Source organism: Perca fluviatilis, chromosome 10, assembly GCF_010015445.1.
Source record: "Perca fluviatilis chromosome 10, GENO_Pfluv_1.0, whole genome shotgun sequence".
NCBI lineage: Eukaryota > Metazoa > Chordata > Actinopteri > Perciformes > Percidae > Perca > Perca fluviatilis.
Genome location: NC_053121.1, coordinates 17,164,271 through 17,183,927, shown reverse-complemented (window position 1 = coordinate 17,183,927; position 19,657 = coordinate 17,164,271). Strand labels below are relative to the sequence as shown.

General features: G+C 41.0%; 1 protein-coding gene and 1 long non-coding RNA gene across 3 annotated transcripts in view; one reads left to right on the top strand and one right to left on the bottom strand.

Moving 5' to 3' along the window:
* The window catches only part of frmpd3 (FERM and PDZ domain containing 3), a 90,037-nt gene extending 73,005 nt beyond the window's left edge, over positions 1 to 17,032 (top strand). Inside the window, exons 3-17 of one of the 2 annotated variants that reach the window (XM_039813597.1) lie at positions 319 to 431; positions 667 to 821; positions 1,071 to 1,173; positions 1,463 to 1,508; positions 2,536 to 2,640; positions 4,748 to 4,855; positions 7,474 to 7,605; positions 8,034 to 8,153; positions 8,469 to 8,605; positions 9,156 to 9,282; positions 9,707 to 9,796; positions 10,026 to 10,205; positions 10,478 to 10,613; positions 11,312 to 12,193; positions 12,951 to 17,032. In XM_039813597.1, coding sequence (XP_039669531.1) covers positions 391 to 431; positions 667 to 821; positions 1,071 to 1,173; positions 1,463 to 1,508; positions 2,536 to 2,640; positions 4,748 to 4,855; positions 7,474 to 7,605; positions 8,034 to 8,153; positions 8,469 to 8,605; positions 9,156 to 9,282; positions 9,707 to 9,796; positions 10,026 to 10,205; positions 10,478 to 10,613; positions 11,312 to 12,193; positions 12,951 to 15,763 — 5,175 coding nt within the window. In that variant the 5' untranslated portion in view covers positions 319 to 390 and the 3' untranslated portion in view covers positions 15,764 to 17,032. Of the gene's footprint in view, positions 1 to 318; positions 432 to 666; positions 822 to 1,070; positions 1,174 to 1,462; positions 1,509 to 2,535; positions 2,641 to 4,747; positions 4,856 to 7,473; positions 7,606 to 8,033; positions 8,154 to 8,468; positions 8,606 to 9,155; positions 9,283 to 9,706; positions 9,806 to 10,025; positions 10,206 to 10,477; positions 10,614 to 11,311; positions 12,194 to 12,950 lie in introns of both variants that reach the window. The other variant, XM_039813596.1, reaches the window with a different exon arrangement.
* A 1,001-nt stretch (positions 17,033 to 18,033) lies between these two features.
* On the bottom strand, positions 18,034 to 19,645 carry LOC120566904. Its single transcript, XR_005640486.1, has 3 exons — positions 19,579 to 19,645; positions 19,085 to 19,181; positions 18,034 to 18,271 (listed from the first exon to the last, which is right to left on the bottom strand). It is a non-coding gene; the product is annotated as an uncharacterized LOC120566904 (long non-coding RNA).
* Positions 19,646 to 19,657: the final 12 nt, after the last annotated feature.

The window sequence follows — 19,657 nt, the reverse complement described above, 5'->3', positions numbered from 1 at the left end:
TCAGATGCTTTTAGCAATGCAAATGCCTACATTGTGATTTCCATCTTGTGCATTGTTTTACAACGTGAGCAGCAACTTGTTAACATTGGAAGACATCTAAGATTGTAACCATACATTTGTAATGTTGCATTTTTTACCTTCACATCTATCATTTTATTTTTCTGTGCAGCAGCGTTCAAGATGTGCTTCGGCAAGCTGTGGTTTCAACACAGAAAATACAAACGAGCTACAAAAGAGCATTTTAGCGTATACTGTGGAGAAAGCAGGGGATCTTATTTCTGTGTTTGCTTCCCTCTTCTCCTCCTTTCTCTTGTGCAGGTGAATGATAGGGAAACAGAGAGCGGCCTTTGCAGTGCGACCCAATCCCATGCTGCTCCCTCCTCTCAGGGGATGGCCAAGGTCCAGGATGGACACACGAACGCATGTGACAGGTGCACTGTGCTACACATGACCTTAACACCTTTTCGTCTGCGAGAAGAGAATATCCATAGCAATTTCCCTCAGGATAAATAATGTTTTATCTTTTATGTTATTCGTCATTTAAAAACTGCACCTGGAAATGCGTCTTTTAATTTGTGTGTGTGTGTGTGTGTGTGTGTGTGTGTGTGTGTGTGTGTGTGTGTGTGTGTGTGTGTGTGTGTGTGTGTGTGTGTGTGTACTCTGCAGCTCTGCAATGTTAGAGGAGAGCCAAGATGGTATGGACAGTGGTACCCTAAGTCCTGCCTCCACTCGACAGGTTACTATCCAGCGCCACCCGACTCAAGGCTTCGGCTTCATTGCAGGCAGCCAGAGGCCTGTCATTGTACGCTCCGTCTCGGCTGGTTAGTGTGTGTGTGTGTGTGTGTGTGTGTGTGTGTGTGTGTGTGTGTGTGTGTGTGTGTGTGTGTGTGTGTGTGTGTGTGTGTGTGTGTGTGTGTGTGTGTGTGTGTGTGTGTGTGTGTGTTTGTCTGTGTGTCTGTGTGTCTGTGTGAGAGAGAATGAGATCCTATGATGACTCAAACTTAAAACATTCCTTTTTACTGTAGGTATATGACTTTGTATGCTGGCTGTGTTTCCCATCTTATCTGCAGACGGCCCCTCTTTTGGCAAGCTTCTCCCTGGAGACCAGATCTTGGCCATTAACGAGGAGACGGTGAGCGACGCGCCCCGAGAGAGAGTCATAGACCTTGTAAGGTAACATCCTTTACTGTCCCGGGAGGGAGGGAAGGAGGGGAGGGCCAGGGGACTAGCAACACTGGCAAGTGTAAGTAAAGAGGACATGGGTGAAGAGGGTGGTTCAAAAGGAACAAACTGTTTCTTATTGTTGGTGAAGCGTTACATCAACACAAACCTGTGGATGATACAGTCCTTTTGCAGCTTAAGGACAGCCAGGATATGGCAGATATAAACCGGAGAAGCTCTTCAAATACCATGTGTCCGTGGTGTTATCTAACCCACTCTACTCTCTGTTGTTTTTTCATAGACGCTGCAAAGACACAATAGTTCTCACTGTGCTGCAGCCCCATCAGGTAGTATAATGGGACACTCACTGTCTTTCATGTTCCTCTCCCTCAGGATTTCTCTTCATCAGTCTAAACACTTTTCCTGTCACTCTGAATCATACAGAAACACAGTACAGTATTCCGTTCCAACGTGCAATGCACACATTATACATATTAGTGTTCATGACCATGTCTACACTTAGACTATACTTAGAGTAACTCCTTTTTCTGATAAACCCTTTAAAAGGTGCAGTAGGTAAGACTTATAAAACTAACTTTCTGTCATATTTGCTGAAACTGACCCTATGTTCCAGTAGAACTACATGAAGCAGGTCATTTTAAAAAAAAGAAATCTGGCTCCTCTGGCACCACCTACACCTACACCTGTAGTGCAATTTGCAACAATCCACCGCTCCCTGTTCAGATGACCCAATCAGAGCCAAGAGGGGGTGTCAATCACTGCTCATGCACATGCTTTCATTCTCCCTTGTAGGGGGAGGGGCTTAGGAGAATGTTTTGGGCTTTAACGGAAAGGGGGGAGGGACTGAGAAGTTGTCGATGTTCAAATCTTCAAAAGTCCTGGATCTTTACAGTCCTACCTACGGCACCTTTAACAACAGCTTCATGCTCGAGACCTTATAAATAAGATGTGTGTGTGCATCCATCCATATAGAGGAAATGGAAATATAACATTATTTTAGCTGACTAACTGAACTGGATATTTTTAGAACATTAAATAATGATGTAAAAATGCAAATTGATTTAAATCAGATTTTTCTTTCAATTTCATAATTTGGATTTCATATGAATTATGCAGCAGTTCAGCATGATTTGGCTTTAACATCTTTATTGTGCTACACTACAATCTAATCTACAATCTAAACATATTTAAACTTTTAGCCGTTTCAATATGTCGCATTGCAGCAGCATTAGCCAGCTCTCCAACACACGTCACTTTAGCGCTGGCAGTCACAGGGGATTTTCATTTATTTCACTTCTTTCAAGCTGATTTAAGAGTTCTTAGTTCTCTCTCTCTCTCTCTCTCTCTCCTCAGTCACCTAAGTCTGCCTTCATAAGTGCAGCCAAAAAGGCCCGCCTGCGAACCAACCCGCCAAAAGTGCGCTTTTCAGAGCAAGTGTCCATCAGCGACCCAGACTCAGTAAGTTCTAGTCGTGTCTCTCTGTGACATGTGCAAGCCAACAGATGCCGTTACCCTGTCCCTCTCTCACCTGCTGTGCATTTATTTAGTTTAAATCAGCAATCGCCAAAGCCTCAAGTACCCTCTCCCAAGTATCCTCTCTCCATCCTCTTTTCAGTCTGAGCTTCTCTATGTGTGAGCCTTTGGTCCAGTGGTTTGTAAAATTGCTTTCTTGACTGATTTGAATTCTTACAGGGGAAACCGGAAACATCTTTTCAAAGGCATTCACACATTTTGTAAACAGCTACAATGTGTCTTAGAAATGTTGAAATGTTTGTGGTTGTTTAATGGTTAGTGTCATCTCTTACCTTATGGCAGAACTATCATGTTCCCAATTTTCTCACCTGATGTTACCTAATCAACATCTAGTAGCTACAGATATCTCTTATGTAGCTTGCGTTTTGTTAAAGGGAGGCTCTTTTTTACCCCATATTAATTTTATATTTCATATTTTATATTAATTATATAAACAAGGGATTAAATAATGACATTAAAAGATGGTCCCTAATTCCTGTTGGTCAATCAAGGATCTATGGGGGGGATTTTACACTGTGAATAAAGTGGGAGCACGGAGATGACAAGCAATGGCCAATTCATTCAAAATAAAGAATCAAAAGTTGGAGGGCAGGATATTTCATCATTTAATTTTCTATTTACCTAAACTTAATGGAGGAAGTTAGAGAACAGGACTGCTCATCACATGGACTACCAGGTCTCTGATAACCTTTGGACAAAGTCAACGCAGAGTGTAGGCAGACAGCTCAAACAAACTAACTCCTAACAATGTTACTATCCACTATAGCCTCACAGTAGAGGGGATAGTAAAATGGTTATGTTTTTAAAAAAAGAAAGCTAGTTTGAGCTGTCTACCTAAAACTCTGTGTTGACTTTATCCAAAGACACTGTGTCTTGCTCAAGGACACTTGGACAAGCAGACAAGAGGTTGAACCAAACCACCAACCTTGTTATTAAAGGCCACAGCCACCCCAAGGATAGGAGGGAACTGCTATGATTGGCAAAGATCAGATGTTTCAGCCACCACCCCCAACACATGGCAAAACATTTCTGTTTGTGGCGTCTCTTTGCTGGTTCACCCTTGCTTTAATGCCGCAGTATGAGAAAGATCTGTTCACTCATAACTCAGGCTTTAGCCGCTTCCAATCTGCACAAAAGAACAGCTTGTTGGGCCTTTTGAATACTTAAGTTCTCCAAAAACAGACTGCCAGGCATCTGCTGTGGACACAGCTCTCCATTTCAACTAAATGCATTTTCTGAGATATATTGTTGCAATAAATCCACATCCTTTTACGGTCATGAGTAATGTCTGCCTACTGTTCTTACAAGTCCCACTATCACATAAAAAAGGCAGAAATACAGGGAAAAGATAAGGATTATTTTGTTTTGGCCCAGAATTATAGAAAATTTCATCTGAGCTACATCAGCTCCATCTTAACACATTAAGATACCTTCCTTCCCTCTGATCACAAGTGTGGTTCTTTAAAATGACATAATGGGAACTGAGTCATTTTCTTAAAAAGCCCTGAGCAAGATTAAAAAATAGGGAGAGTGTCTTGTCACATCACATCCTAGCCAGAACTGAATTGAATTGCATATCATAACTTTTCTTCTAACGAGACGTAAAAGCAGTAACCTTGAATCAGGCCTGTCCTCTTGTGCTTTCAATCTCAAAACTCTGCCGTGAATGCTTTCAATCCCACCGTCCAATTTCCTTTGCATGGCATATATATTGAATGGATAGATTAAAGAGATTGAACAAGCCCTTCTATGATCCTGATACAATGCATGGGGTGAGTATCCTAAGGCAGAGTTTTGCTCCTTCTCAGACTGTCCGGAGTTCAGTTGAAGTATCATTGTTCACATAGACATCTTTGTTTCTTAACACTCCTCTTAAAGAGCCTGCTTCTTTTCACTTCTTGTTTTGCCTTAATAGCAAAGCACAGACCTACAATTACAGCTGATTGTGTTTGTATTGTACAAACAAAGTCTTACACATATCATCATTTATTTTCACTAAACCAAAGCTGTTTTCTCTCTCAATCTCTTTCAGACAATGCTCAAGGACGACTCCTTGCTACTCATACCAAATGTGTTGAAGGTGTTCTTGGAGAATGGACAGATTAAGTCATTTACATTTGATAGCCGTACCACTGTTAGGGTATGTATTTACCACAGCTCTGCACATGGGAACATTACAGTGGAACATTATTGTGATTTTTACATAAAGCAGTTCATATTAACAATGGATCAATGACGATTATAGATAATGTGTAATGGTAATCGTAGTGAGGAACCCACAGATAGTTATCATCCAACTATGCTCTTCCTGTCAGTTCTATGAAGGGTTTTAGTGTATTGCTCTAAAGACTAACTGTACAGTACCAGCACAGCACAAAATGTTTGGTTAGCGACTAGCAAACATAGTGGAACATTTAGCCGCTAAAGAGCTAAATATATTTATCGTAGGAGCTTGTAAAAACCAAAACAGAGCCAGGTGGAGAGACTCTAACCGGAATGTTTTCTAATACACAACGTAAGGCTTGATTATAGCCTACTCTGGAACGGACACGTACATGGACAGCTGCGGACATCATGGGTAGATAGTGGCTTTGTTTATAATATCTGCTTGATGTGTTCCACAAATGCACAGTTGATCGCTACGCTACCACATAACTGCGCAGACATGTCTGTGGGTCACACAAAAAATGGTGGTACGCAGACGTCCGCACAGAGCCTTCGTACACCCTCTGATGCCAATTTTTAACGTTTCACTGACTCTAAGGGACCCTTGTGCACTCGAAGAAGCAGACAGTATACTTTTGGCTTTACGGTGATAATATGACATTGTTTTGTCTACTGCTTTATCCGCTGCCCCCAGTTGGCCAAAACAATTAATTACTGTAGGTTTAACATTTAGCCTTTTATAAATACACAAAACATGAGCATGCTATTGTTGGTGAATTTCTATGGATTTTTAACACTGTATGGTATTAACACTTTAACCATAAGTCAAGTGTCTACAATAAATAGAAAAAGCATCTTTAATTTTGTGAAACTTCGCCGTATCAGTTTTAGGAATTTAACATCTCAGTCATCTGATTGAGTCCATAAAGCAACTAATGAATTCAGTCAGACAGAGGTAATTTCTGTCTCTATGTCAGCCTCTAAGATGAGTCTGACATCTCGGAGCAGACTCATTAAACTGACTATTAGATTTCAAATATCTCTCCTCTGCTCATGGAGCGAGAGTGAGGGAGAAAAGGAGAAACACAGCAGCACTTTAACCCCTTAACGCCGACTGTCAGTAATTTGCATCAAACCCCTTCCATTCCGACTGCAGGTGAGATAGCGTGTGTATTCCCCCAATGCCGGTTTGTTTACATTCGATACATACCTAGGAACCTTTTGCATGCACTGGTTTCTCGTAGGACCGGTCAGAGTGGGAACTACATCCGGTTCACGGATGCGAAATTAACCCTAACCCTAACCCTATAAAAACTACTGTCAATGTTAGGGAGTAGGAGAGTGTTTTCTTTCTTGCTGTAGTCAAGATTCATTTATTTGTCAATTAAAGTTTAGAAGTTCTAACAACTTTGTGACATGAAGAAAATCTACATATCTGAGATGGGAAAATTTGTTTTATTAATTTTACCATTTTGTAAAGAATTTTACCATAAATGCCGGTTGTCGCTAATTTGCATCATACCTAAATGTATATCTATTCTATATGCTATAGACAAATTAACAATCTCAACTTAATTTAGCATCAGCTTGGAGCCAGAAACACACATAATAAATGTTTTTATATAATTGTGAATAAGTTCAGGCATCAAGGGGTTAAAGGACAGATGGAGGAAGAGCACTCCTGCCAGCCTAATTAAATGAAACTTCAGCATAATAAGAAGACCTAGATCAATTAAAAAATGCCACCGAATTAATCAATAGCACAATAGGATGCCCAGTTGTATGCCCATTAGACTGTCTGTCAACTAAAGAAGCTTTCCTGCAGTATTTTAGGCTACAATCTATAGAATTCTGTGGCTTCCCTAGGTGTCATTTAATGCAAACCGCACAGGTCAATACTGTTAAAACTGCTTATTCCTGTTTTTCAGAGACAGCTGTTGCTACGTTATATCAACAAATGTCAATTAAATTGTTAATGGCGAGCAAACCATTAGTGTACATATTTTACAGCTCTTAATGAGCCTCTACACTGAAACTACAGCAACATATCACTACAAAAGAATCCATTTTAATGTCCATGCCTAGAATGTATTAAGAGGGCAAAGAAATAATGAAACATTGCCCTTAGGCATAGCCCAGGGTAAGATGTGATGAACCATGAGTTTTCCCTCAGACAGTGTTCTCTGTACATTTTAGAAAGAGAATATAAGAAAAGCTATACATCATTCATAGCTACTGATCTACACAAAAGAAAACGTTTGCCCCGCACCACCCCCGAAATGTAGACGTTATTTTCTTATAGGATGCACTCACTGTGCCGTATAAAGAATATCTATGGAAGCTCTCCATAGCACAAAATGATAAATATCATATCAAAGTAAAGAGCCAAAACAGATCACAAGGATATCAATTTGACAAACTACCCTATACAAACATAAAGTTAATTCAGGGTGAAAATAGCCTCTATACATCACATACTGTATAAATATATATATATATATATATATATATATATATATATATATATATATTTTTTTGCAATAGAATCTTTGTTACTTTATTCTCTTATCGGTTCCATGTCTGTTCTTCCAGGATGTGATCTCCTCCCTGCAGGACCGCCTCTCACTGCGCTACATTGAGCACTTTGTCTTGGTGTTGGAAGCAGGTGGTCTGGACCAGAATCAGAGGTTGCACCTGCTGCAGGACAACCAGCCCCTGACACATGTAAGAAACCCAAAATAGAAAAAAGATGTGTGTAAAAAACTGTTTCAGTTGATCGATGCGTTTGGGCTTCTGGGGCAGGGATTCTCTGTGGTGTGACACTACTGCCCCTCTATTGGTCAGGTAAACTGGTAGTCAAATTGTCAGAAAACTGGAAAGCAAACAGAGAGCTCTGATACTATGGGCATCCAATAAATCCCAAACATTTAAAGTTGAAATTCCATTTATTTCCACAAGAAGGCAAATGATTCTAAACAATGAAACTGGGATTTTGGATGCAAATCACATTTATTGTAGTTTCCTCAGTTTCAGCTCCCTCTTATTTTGTTATTCTGAATGCAGACTACCCTGTTAACCTACGAAGGATTATACTGCGATATATGTGAGGAAGTGTAGTTGGTTCACCAGCTGATATTGTCATATTCCCTCAGGTGGTGCATCGAACCTATTTCCAAGGGATGAAGTGTCTGTTCCGCATCTGCTTCTTCCCCAAGGACCCTGCAGACCTGCTGAGAAGGGACCCCGCTGCATTTGAGTACCTCTATATACAGGTAAAGCACTGGATTAAAGGGGGATTTAAAAGGACGCCATTCAATCGACACTGTTGGAGATCAAGGGCTTTGCCTTCTATGACTGATTTTACAGTTAGAAAGGTTGCAAATGCCAGATTTAGGCTTCACACACAAAGGCCCTGTTGCAAGCGGTTCAAAAACGCTTTCACGTTGCAGATATCCAACAGTTTTATGAATTTGGAAGCTGTCCTCTGCAATTAAACTAATGATATGACTTAGAGAGAGATTCCAATATTTAACAGTATTGTTTGCAAACAGCTGTGTACAAAACAATATTTCAACGTGTCCTAATAGAGTCGCAATGACGTCATCAAGGAGCGCTTCGGCATGGACTGGAAATCTGACATCATGTTACGACTGGCTGCGCTTCATATCTACATCACTGTGTCCTCCGCGCGGCCCAATCAGAAGATCTCTCTCAAGCATGTCGAGTAAGTCCACAAACTAAATTAGCCTTTAAATGAGCTAATGAGAAATTACAGACAAAAAGTGATGTATTGCATGTTTTACCTCCTTAATAATTCTGTGTACCATATCAGTGAGTGCCAGAAGGACGTTTGTTCAATCAATAATGTCTAAATGATTAATAATTAATCCCAATAGTATTAAAAACTCAAATTACTCAAGGATCATTTTCTCTAGGTTGTTATGAGACACAGAAATCCATTGCTTTGTGAAATTACATCTCTCCCTCAATTTGCTCATTTACTCCTCAGACCTCAACCTAGCAAGTAATTAGCTTTTGCCATCACAACCACAGAAGCAGAACAGATCCACTCTGCCTGTAATAGACTTAGTGTGGCCATGTCAAGCCAGGAGTCAAAGAGGATGTAAGCTAGGCTCACTGTGTCTTCCCTTGGGACAAAAAAAATATGTTTTGTCTTCTCAGTGTCGACACCTTCCCCGGACTCTGATTAACCACTCCACTGTTGTTTTTCTCTTGTGTATATACTCTTCCACCTTTCCCATTGCTCTTAACAGAAAAGAGTGGGGACTAGAGCCTTTTCTTCCCCTTACTTTGCTTCCAACAGTCAAGGAGAAGAATGTGTGCAAGAGCCTGTCTCAGTTGCTGAAGACATACCAGCATCCACCACCATCGGGCAACAAGGTTTGTCCATCTAAAACATTTTAACACTACCTTTTTATTGTACCTATTTCCATGATTGAACTACCTAGGCAATTATTTGTGGATGATTTTACTACCTTTGGTTATTTCGCCATTACAACATATTTATAAGCAATGCAAATACATAGAGACCTCTTGCGAAATTGCCATACTCTTGATTATTTAAATATCAAAACTGATGCTGTTTTAGAGGAGATTTTAATTTATTGTAGACTATGGTTATGTCAGCTTAATAAGTAGTCATTTTTATTAGGACAAGTCCTTCATCTCTATACATGTAACTGTTGCATAAGACTTTGTGATCCACATCTGTGGCTCAACAGTGCCTCCAGGAGGACGTGGAAAGTGCTGGAGAAGGATTCATTTTTCAAAGATGAGCAGTTCTTGTTTATCATTCTGTTGACAGGTCCCTCCTCTCCAAGGAAAGCTGCAGTACATGCGTGTACTCAACGACCTCCCGCCTTTTGGTGGAATACTTTTCCACACTGTTGGACTGGTAATACATGTACAGGAATACACATGTATCTCTTTTACTCCATTCTTTGCTCCATCATTTTTTCCTTATCTGTGCATGTAGTCGTACACGGAGCATGCTTTTTAAATGCATCAATTCAACATTTTAAGGAACAGTATAAACTAGATTTTATATTAAAAGTTAGTATGTGTTGTTCAAATATACTGTAGTAAGTAAAGGCAAATATATGCAATCCTCTTGTGTTCTACAGGATGAGAAACAATCTGCTACAACTCTACTGGTGGGTCCTCGACATGGCATTAGTCATGTGATTGACCTAAAAAACAACCTCACAACAGTTCTGGCCGAGTTCAGTAGGGTTGCCAAGATCCAGCTCTACCGAGAGAGCCTGGGAGTGGCTCGTGTGGAGGTGACAATCCATGAGGCCAAGGTATAACAACAGTCTCTAAAGATGCACACTATAAATACATATGATAATAAAAATACACCATTTTGCAGCAGGGAAAATATGTATAATTATGAATGCCATCTCTTTAGAGGTGCAGTTTCCAATTTAACTTTAGAAATGATAAAAATGAGTACAAAACCATTCAACAGTTTAAAAAAAATTGATTCCATCAGGTCATTACAAAATGAGCAGGCAATGCTCATTGCCTGTCCCCTAAATAGTCTCCTAATTCCCCTCCCTACCACCCCCTGCAGCCCCTGGTCCTACTCATGGAATGGCCTGATGCCAGTAACTTTGCATGCCTCATCTCTGGCTACTACAAGCTGTTTGTAGACCCTAAACGGACCATCTACTTCCGGACCCCTGGTCAGTCCCAGCTGACCAAGGCAGGTATGTTAGAAGGTTTTTTGACTTTTAATTTAATTTTGAACACATGCTCTGATTAGGCAATATACATAAAATGTGAAAAAATTTACAAAACACTATTGTTTACTTAAAAGCTTAAGATAAAACATTCATATCACCCATTTAGAGTTGTAGTAGTGTCTTTCTTTTAGTATCATATGAAACACTGCATGTCAGGCAATATTTGGTAATCTTCATTGTGCAGTCTACATGGACATCGATCTGCTTCTTCATTGGCTGAAACCATTAGGCTACCTTTAGCAACCAGGTTATCCTGGAACTACCATCCCATGGTGCCCTCTGCTGTATCTCCTCTCATTTCAATCTCGACTCATTGGAATGGGATACTCCATATTTCTTTTTCCCAAGATAGAATAGCATTATGGAATTTTACAGTTAATTTATTTCATAAACATATATTGCTCAAACATGAACAGATCCTCTGCCATCTGCTGTCTCAACCTGTAGTCCACATAAAAGAAGAATCATCATACCATCACATTCCACCAGAATATAACCCTCCAACCTCAAACAACTTCAACTTTCAACATCCATCTCTGAAATAACAAATAATCCCACTGTGACCACCAGCTGTCGCCTCTGCTTTCGCATCTGGATCTTATTTATCCCCACTAGTTTTTAACACTTGAAACTTTCCACTGCTCTGACAATTCTATCCTCAGATTACAGAAGCTCCCACCATGCTCATCCACGTTCTGGGGCAACCAGCTTGCCAAGTGGAGGGCGGCGAGGGGACGAGAGGGAAAGCTCACACAGGGAGTCAGGGTCTTCAAGGGCCATAGTTCCAGCAGAGCCTCAGCATCTGGGCCTGTGTCATGTCCACCTTCGAGAACAACAACAATTTCAAGAGCTCCAAACAGCCGAAGCTGAATTAGACATCAATGAAAACTTTATTTCCCATGAGCCCCCTGGGCGGCCCCGCACTAAGTCAGACCCCACCCAGCAGAGTACAGAAGAAATAGCTGGGGTTTTAGAGAACCCAGCAGTGGAGAATGCAGGATTCAGAATCCGAGCCCAAACAATGGGTCAATCCCAGAAAACCTCACGCTACCTCTGTGACTCCTGCAAAGCCAGACATAGGGCAGAGGGTACGTCAACAGCAGCGAACAGTAGTGGGAGCTCGGGGAAACACTGTTCTAGTGCTTGTGCCTCCCGAGATGGAGGTGCTGTTGACCTAATGGCCCTACCGCCCCCAGGGAATGAAGAGGAGGACGAGGCCGATGGTGGGGGAGAGAAACTGCAACCACAACCACCTGCTATTGCTGCCCCACCACCTGGCTTTAGGGACAACAGTTCAGATGAGGATGACCAAAAGAGAGGGAGGAAGGCTCGAACCTGTGCCAGTGCAGGGGTAGCCTCTGGGAAGCTGGCCCAAGCCAAGGAAGATGTGCCTGTGACACTAATTGATAATGTGGCCACAAGAACAGTCCGAGATCATGCCCAGGAGCTAGATGATGCTCTGGTTTCCACCTTACAGGCATTAGAGGCTCTGGCAGCCTCTGAGGACTACCCCCATCACCCTCAACAGCCAACCCAGACTGCAGGTCAACAGCCTCAGTCATGCCACGGCCCACATCTCACACACAGAATTAACAGTAGTACTGATCCAATAAAGCTACTTTTTTAATCAATTAATATTGCTCAGTACATTTGCAGTACATCATCTTTTTATTATCTTGTGAAATGGCAAGACAATCCTGTAATCTCTTAATTTTGTGGTAGCCATGCATGTGTAATTACTGCAAAAACAGAATAGAATTAAGGTAGAAGACAACCTCCTTCAGAATGCTGAACAAATTGACCAATAACCCAAACTAACAATATTAGTCAAGCGGAAAATATTATTGACTATAAAAGCAACAACAACAATAGCTGATAATTACACAATGCCAAATATAATATAAACTGTTAACAAAAAAAACTTTTTTTTGTATATGACAAAATCGGTCAACTTAATTTTTTTAGATTTCATTAAAATAGAGTCCATGTGCTAGTCTTTGCACATTTCTTAAGCACACACATGCATCTGCGTGGAAAAGATGCAATTTGTTTCAGGTATAGTGTGGCAAGTCCACTGGTGCATAGTTCAGTCAAAGGGGGTTATAAATGTGACCCCAACATACTATTCTAAAATTATTTTTGCTGTCTTGTGATCATGATTAATCTACTTAACTGCAAATGTCTGGTTTGATAACTTAATGACTTCAGTAAAACACTAATATCAAATGTCAATATTTCTGTTATTAATAATTGTTGTTTCAAGATTATCCTAACAGTGTGCTGTGTTGCTTTCATCCTCAGGGCTGATTGTCTTAGCTGCCATTACACCTGAGTCATCATTGGACTCAGGCCACGAGACCAACTCCTCTGAATTGACAGATGTTTCTGAGATGGTGTCGGCTATGAAGCAGAACCAGAACCAGGCCTACCTGCTGGCTCACCATATCAACAAAGAACGTATCCTCTGCCGCCGGGACTTTCCTTTGGCTATCCCTGGCTGCACTGCAAAGACCATAGGGACTGGGGCCTTCTCTGTGGGTCAGATTCGTGCTGGCTGTCCACCCAAGCAAGTAATCCTCAGCAAGACGGTTCCCTTTAAAGTCAGTCCCAGTCAAGACTCTGCAATACTCAGTGTTGTGACAGAGCAGGGGACTCAAGAGACTCAGACTGAACAGAAAGAAGAAATTAAAGCAAACTCTGAGTCCACCAAAGCAAATATCCCTGATCCCCCTTCTAAGTCACCTGAAGAACTTAAAGTGTCTGTTGCTTCACCGACAGCTCAAGTCAGTAAAGTACCGAAGTTATCAAATTCTTCTGAAGAGACACTGAGCCAAACTCTTTCTGAGGGTATAAAGGAAAAGACAACAGCACCTCTTAATACAGACCCTAGCAACAAAGCCTTACCTATCCTCCTACCTGTGGACAGAATTGCCTCTGCCAAGATTTCTCCCACTAAAATGTGCCACGATGCCAAGACTGCCTCTAGTGAGACCATGAAGCCTTCAAGCTCCACAGAACTTCTGCCAGTTGACGACCTTTTCTGCACATGCCCAGTTCAAAAGGAGCCTGGGCCTCAACTAAGACTAAAAGATCCACAGATTCAGAAGATAGTGGTGTTTCAATCCTCCACCCCCACAGATGATGAGCGTCTTCGGGCCAAAGGCCTCCAGCTTGCTAACAGCAAAGAAAACGCAGTACGAGTAGGAGCAGATCCTAATTTGGCAAAACCCAGCCCTCAAATACAAACCAAGTACTCTCCTCGTTTGCCTGTAAAAGCAGAGAGAAAAGAGGCAGCTGAAAGCAAGACTGAGGGTGCCCAGGGAAAATCCCACCCTGAGTCACAGAAATGTCCTATAAAATCCTTACCTATTTTAGATGATCTAACAACACCTAACCCCTCTGTAGATAAGGTTTCCACTCTCCCAGCCAGAGACTCAAAGAAGCAAGGCAGTGGTAAGGGGAAGTCCCAGCGCAGTGTCCCTTTCCTGAGCTTTAGAAACCTCCTTTCAGCTACGTTCCCAGCAAGAATGCGAAGAGAAACAGATGAGCGAAGGGCTCAGTTGCAGAAAGTCCGCCAGTATGAGCTAGAGTTCTTAGAGGAGCTGCTGAAACCCAAGTCAGCCCAGGGAGAATTTTTACCCCAGGGATCCTCACCTGTGCCCTCAGGCACTCCTTGTGCCTGCCAGCTTCGCACCAGCCCTGTCCTAAAGGCTCCAGGCATCTCCAGGGAGCAGCGACGCAGCTGTGACTGTAAGCGAATGTGTAGGGGCATGCGACTACCTGACACACCAGTTGGATCCACAACAGAGACACAAAACCGAGGCAGAGAGAAACCTATCTCGAAAACCCCTCCAGCAGTCTCCAAAGCACCTCACACACAAGATGCTTCAAGGAGACCTCAGACCTTAGAGATCAAGACCACACGAATACGCTCTACCAGCCTGGAGTCAAGAGAACCAAGGGGTGAGCAGGGTTCCTGCTTGCCCACCTGCACTTCTCAAACAGATTGTACAGGAGAGCCGCAATATAAGAAGCTCCAGAGGCGATACAGCATTGGAGAGCTGGATAATAGCACTAGCACACCTGTGTATGCTGAGGTAAGGCCTAAAGCCAAGAGTCTAGAGAAAGAGATGGAAAGAGTGAGGGCCACAGGGTTGAGGCTCCCCACCCCAGTAGAGCCAGTTCACACTCAGTCTCACCAGGCAGAGGGAAAGGGGAAAAAGGGTGTATTTTTCATTCAGGGAGAAGAGCTACTGCGTGAAAGTAAAGAAGGGACTAGCGAGGTGCTGCTGACCTTGCCCAGTGAAGACAGTGATGACAAGGATAAATGCTGCTCATTCTGTTTCTGCTACAGGAAGTGTGAGGCAGCAGATGAAAGCAGTGAGAAGGATGAGCTTTCATACTCCATACCCCTTCAGGTCCTTCCAGGCATGGAGCTGGACTCGCGTACCTTTCCTGTAGTAAGCAAAACACTCCAGGTTCTTAATGCAGAGGACTGCAGTGGGGAGGAAGAAGAGGGGGAGGAGGAAGAGGAGGAGCCACAGACACAGGAGATTGACCTAAGAGCCTGTGGTACACTGGAGGGGAGCCTAGCACGGGTACAGGCTTTACAGGGCAAAAGTTTTAGCTTGCCCGATGGTTTCCTAAATGCCCAGTTGGATGCTAATGAGTTGCTAGCTATTCTGCGTCAGTGTGCTAACAGCCCACAAGCTGAGGGCGAGGCTCGTCTTCAGCCCTCACAGATTTCAGAGTACAAACAGGAGCTGGCGGTGCGCTTCAAAGAATTCAGAGCAGCTTGTCGACGAGTGGCAAGTGTTGAAAAAAGCCCAACACGTATGCTGGCTGTTGTCACAGCCAGCTTTCAAGTGTTGTGTGAACTAACTCAGACCTTCATCAAATTGGTCAGAGGGGTTCGTTCAGAAACCCAAAGGCTGCAGCTGTTGAGAAAAGTTGAGGAAGTAGCTATCAACTACACTTTGCTTCTGCGCGCAGCAGAAGAATCAATGGGACACTCAAGCAGCTTGCCGACAAAGACAGTGAGCCCTCAAGTTTCCTCCAACACCAATAACATGAGCTCACTCACTCGACCCATCAAAACTCTGCCTGCCCAGTAAGGATACATCTGGCAGGAATGTAATAAAAACAGTCCAGAATGTGGGTGGCAACTCCATCCAAATTCATTATTCGTTTATTGTTTACATTTTTTACAAGACATGCAATGACTCATCCTCAGTAAAAATTGCAATGCAGCTGTTCCATCCCATGTTTACAGGCCCTGAGGTAGCCTTGTGGATCTTGTTTTGAAATACAAAGATACACCAAACTAATGCACAATGGAATAAGAACCCTATAACAGACTGGGTGATACAGGGCTAATCACCTCATATCAATATTCACAATACACATTGTCATTATAGTATAATATTTTATATGTAATATATATTTGGGTTGTGTATACTAGCAAATAATATAATGTTTTGTGAAGAAAAAAAGTGAAGAATATATTTGAAATGTATTGAGTTAAGAGATCTATAAAAATTATAATAAATCATCAGAAATAAATGTATGCTCTGGACAAAAATACTTCTACTAAATACTACTAAAGATCTCGTCAAGTAGCGACTTCTGTAAATTACGTAGTCCAAAGCGTTGGTTAGATGGTGATGTGTTCGTTTGTTGAATTTTCTAACTGTTGTAATGCAAAATGGAGATCTCTGTTGGCTATGTTGACAATGCCTGGTGTAGTGATACAAGAGTCAAAATGTAAGTGACAGTGTTGGAAAATGAAAACCGCTGAAAGACGAGTATGACGTTTTAAACTATATTGACTGACAGAGGCCCATTCTCTCACTATAACAGGCAGACCATGTAGCAGAGACCCAAGTCAGTCTTAACCACTATACAGTAATGAGTATCGTTACCTCACTCAGCTGAAGAGAAGGAATACCCACACTGTACTTTAAAACACAGAGAGTGTATTTTACACCATCACTGATCCATGGCTCACTTGCACCTCACTTGTCATGTTAAATATTGCCATCCACTTGCAAGTGAGTAAGCTTATCACTAGAATTTTGCACAACCTCTGAAATTAGCTCTGAAGTTAAAATGTATCTTTTAATGTTTCACTTTTAATTAAGTGTTTTTTATTCACTCTGCTGCTGAAAACCTCACTTGAGTCCACACCACCAGTTTTACATAAGTCATCACCTCAAAGCTAAAGCTTACCTGTTTCGAAGGATCCTTTGTTTTTATTCAGATTTTCAGATACAGTATAAACAAATTTGCTTTCTATGTGCTGTTATACATTGTGCAATCTAGCAAATATATAAGAAACACACAAAGTAGTTTTCTATGTATTTTAATAAAACTAAAACATCTGTTTTCTGTCTGAAATCTTCTTTGTGTCTCATCCTCTTGTTATTCCTGGAAATTAATCAGAGAGGCTTTATAGTTGTACTGGCCTAACATGTATACTGGACATTCTGTTGAAAGAAAGTGCTGCGTAACCAAATTAATAACGACAACTGGCCTGCCACAATACTCAAGACAAGAAACGTTATATTGCCATTTCTTGCACAAAAAGGTTAATACTGTATATGATGTAAACAGTTTTAGGATACTTAGTGCCATACAGTGCATACATGCAAATGTTAATAAATAAACACCATAAATCAATGGGTGGTCATTTAAATGCAACAAATGTTTTCTAGCCAAATGATGGCTTATTACTGCTGTTAATTTTAGCTACTTACATCCTTATGTTCGTTTTATTCATATTTACAGCTTTAATATTCATCAATTAAGCAATAAAGCCCCCACAACATAATACTTTTTTTTCACACAGAGAGTTTGACCTTCAATGTTAAAGAAATCAGGATAACAACTTTGTTGTACTTCTTTTCTTGGTTTCACAACACATTTGTAGTGTTTACAAGCACTTTTTTTTAACGGTTTGTCCTTCACTGTTGATGTGGCATATGCAGTGTTTTCTCTTTCACTGCAGTGCATGATTTCCTTTACGTATTAGACTTTCAGGGTCAGATACTTTGACCATTGAAGGAAATGATACTGTTTGTACAGATAATTTTCCAGTTCTAAAGGCCGTTGTGGCAATATGTTAATGTTTTGCAAATGATATTCAGTATGGAAATGTATTCACTGTAAATTTAAATAGTAAAACAACGTATTTGAGAGAATAAGAAACACTTTCAAAACATTACCTGTAAAATTGAGATTTATCCAAAGTCTTCACTCTTTTGTAAAAATGAAAAGATAAAACATGTCTGTATACGGTAATTATTTATAGTAGTAATGTAACATAAAGACTAATAGCAAAACATATATTTTAATGAGTATATTATAAGTATAAAGCATGGGACATGTTTATTTTTATAAACAAATATCAGACAATGTTCTCTCATCAGCACTTGAACATTTTAACATCCTGATAAACATTTTCTGTGGTTGTCATTGTTCAGTTGCTTTGCTAAACTCTGTGGATTTGTCTGTTTCATTCACACGATGAGCCTCATGGCTTAATCCATTGTTTCTTCATGTGCACGTATTCATTCCTGTCTTTATTTGCTGTCAATGATCTTGTCGTCACTGTGGTCTTCTGTCTGTGTACAAAGTTAACTCATGTTTTATGAGCAATAAAGTATATTATATAAACTCTTTCAGAGAATTTGGAAATGACATTGCATGCAGTAAACTTGCCGTAATGACAGGGTGTCCATTAGAATGACTTTAAACAAATGACGTCATGTAAAAGATAAATTGTCCGGAAACGTCTCTCTTGCTGCTGCCAGCAGGTTTTTACTGCTGTGGTTGTGTCATTCATTTGCCTCTGGCAAAAACTGATGTTGACTCAACAGTGCAAACCTTGACAAAACACCAACTATTGACAGTAAAATGGTTTTGTGTTGTTACCATTTTAGATAGATTTACTGTAATGTTATTTTTGTGTCATTTGTATTACTGCATTTGAAAAGCAGATTGAAGCTGGGCCAACCAGACAGGGAAGCCTCTTTGCCAAAGACATTGCAATAAAGTTATGATAATTTACAAAATTGGAAACAAGAAAGATAATCCACTAAATACAACTGTCTGATTTTACACACCAGTCAAACATAAACATTCAGTAAGATGCCATTGTAATAGTTATTAGGTGCTTTATTGACAGTAGTGTAGACAATATGACATGTCACAGTAGGAAAAGCACAGGGGTTAATAATCAAATTAATGATGACTGAATTCCATTTTGCTGCTTTAGTTTGAGAGTCCGGTAGGCTATTGTGCATGCTCATCACTGTTACACAGTCATGGCTTGGGATAGATGAATAAATCACAGCTTTCGTAAGACCTGTTCTTTTCATACTACTACTACACAAAATGTTTGCTGTGCCTGTGAAAATTCTTTATAGCCTACTTACCACTTCTACATTTGGGTGAAGCACATTTGTTAGTCCTAAAGTTCGCCATGTTGTTTCTGAGGTCCTGAAGGGAGTACCAGGTACTTGCCAGGGGTCTCTGCCAAAATAACGTTGTTAAATACTACTTTGTATAGGCCTAAATCATATCCAACACCAAAGATCTCAGATAGAGCTAATTACAGTCAGTGTCTTGGCCTACATGTACTACAGTGCCCTCCACATGCCAGGAAAGGTGGTGAATGTTCTAGGAGCCCCCCATTTCCAAAGGACCCACGGTAACGTTACCTTAGCCAATATCCGTGTTTTATATGAAACAATTTAGAAAATAAACTATTTATTTTAGGCAATACCATGTACAACTCAAGGACAAGGGGCAGTTCAAACTCGGTTTATCTGTACAAGTACGTATTAGCGTTAAATCACTTTGCGCTTTTCATTGTATTAGCATTGTACGGTGGTAAGCACTAGAAAGAAGAGACTACCAATGAATGTACCTTGCTCGCTCACGTGCCCCTGTTCTTGGTACAAGTCAGAGTACAGGCTCCTCTGCCCAGAATGACGTCATCACGGCAG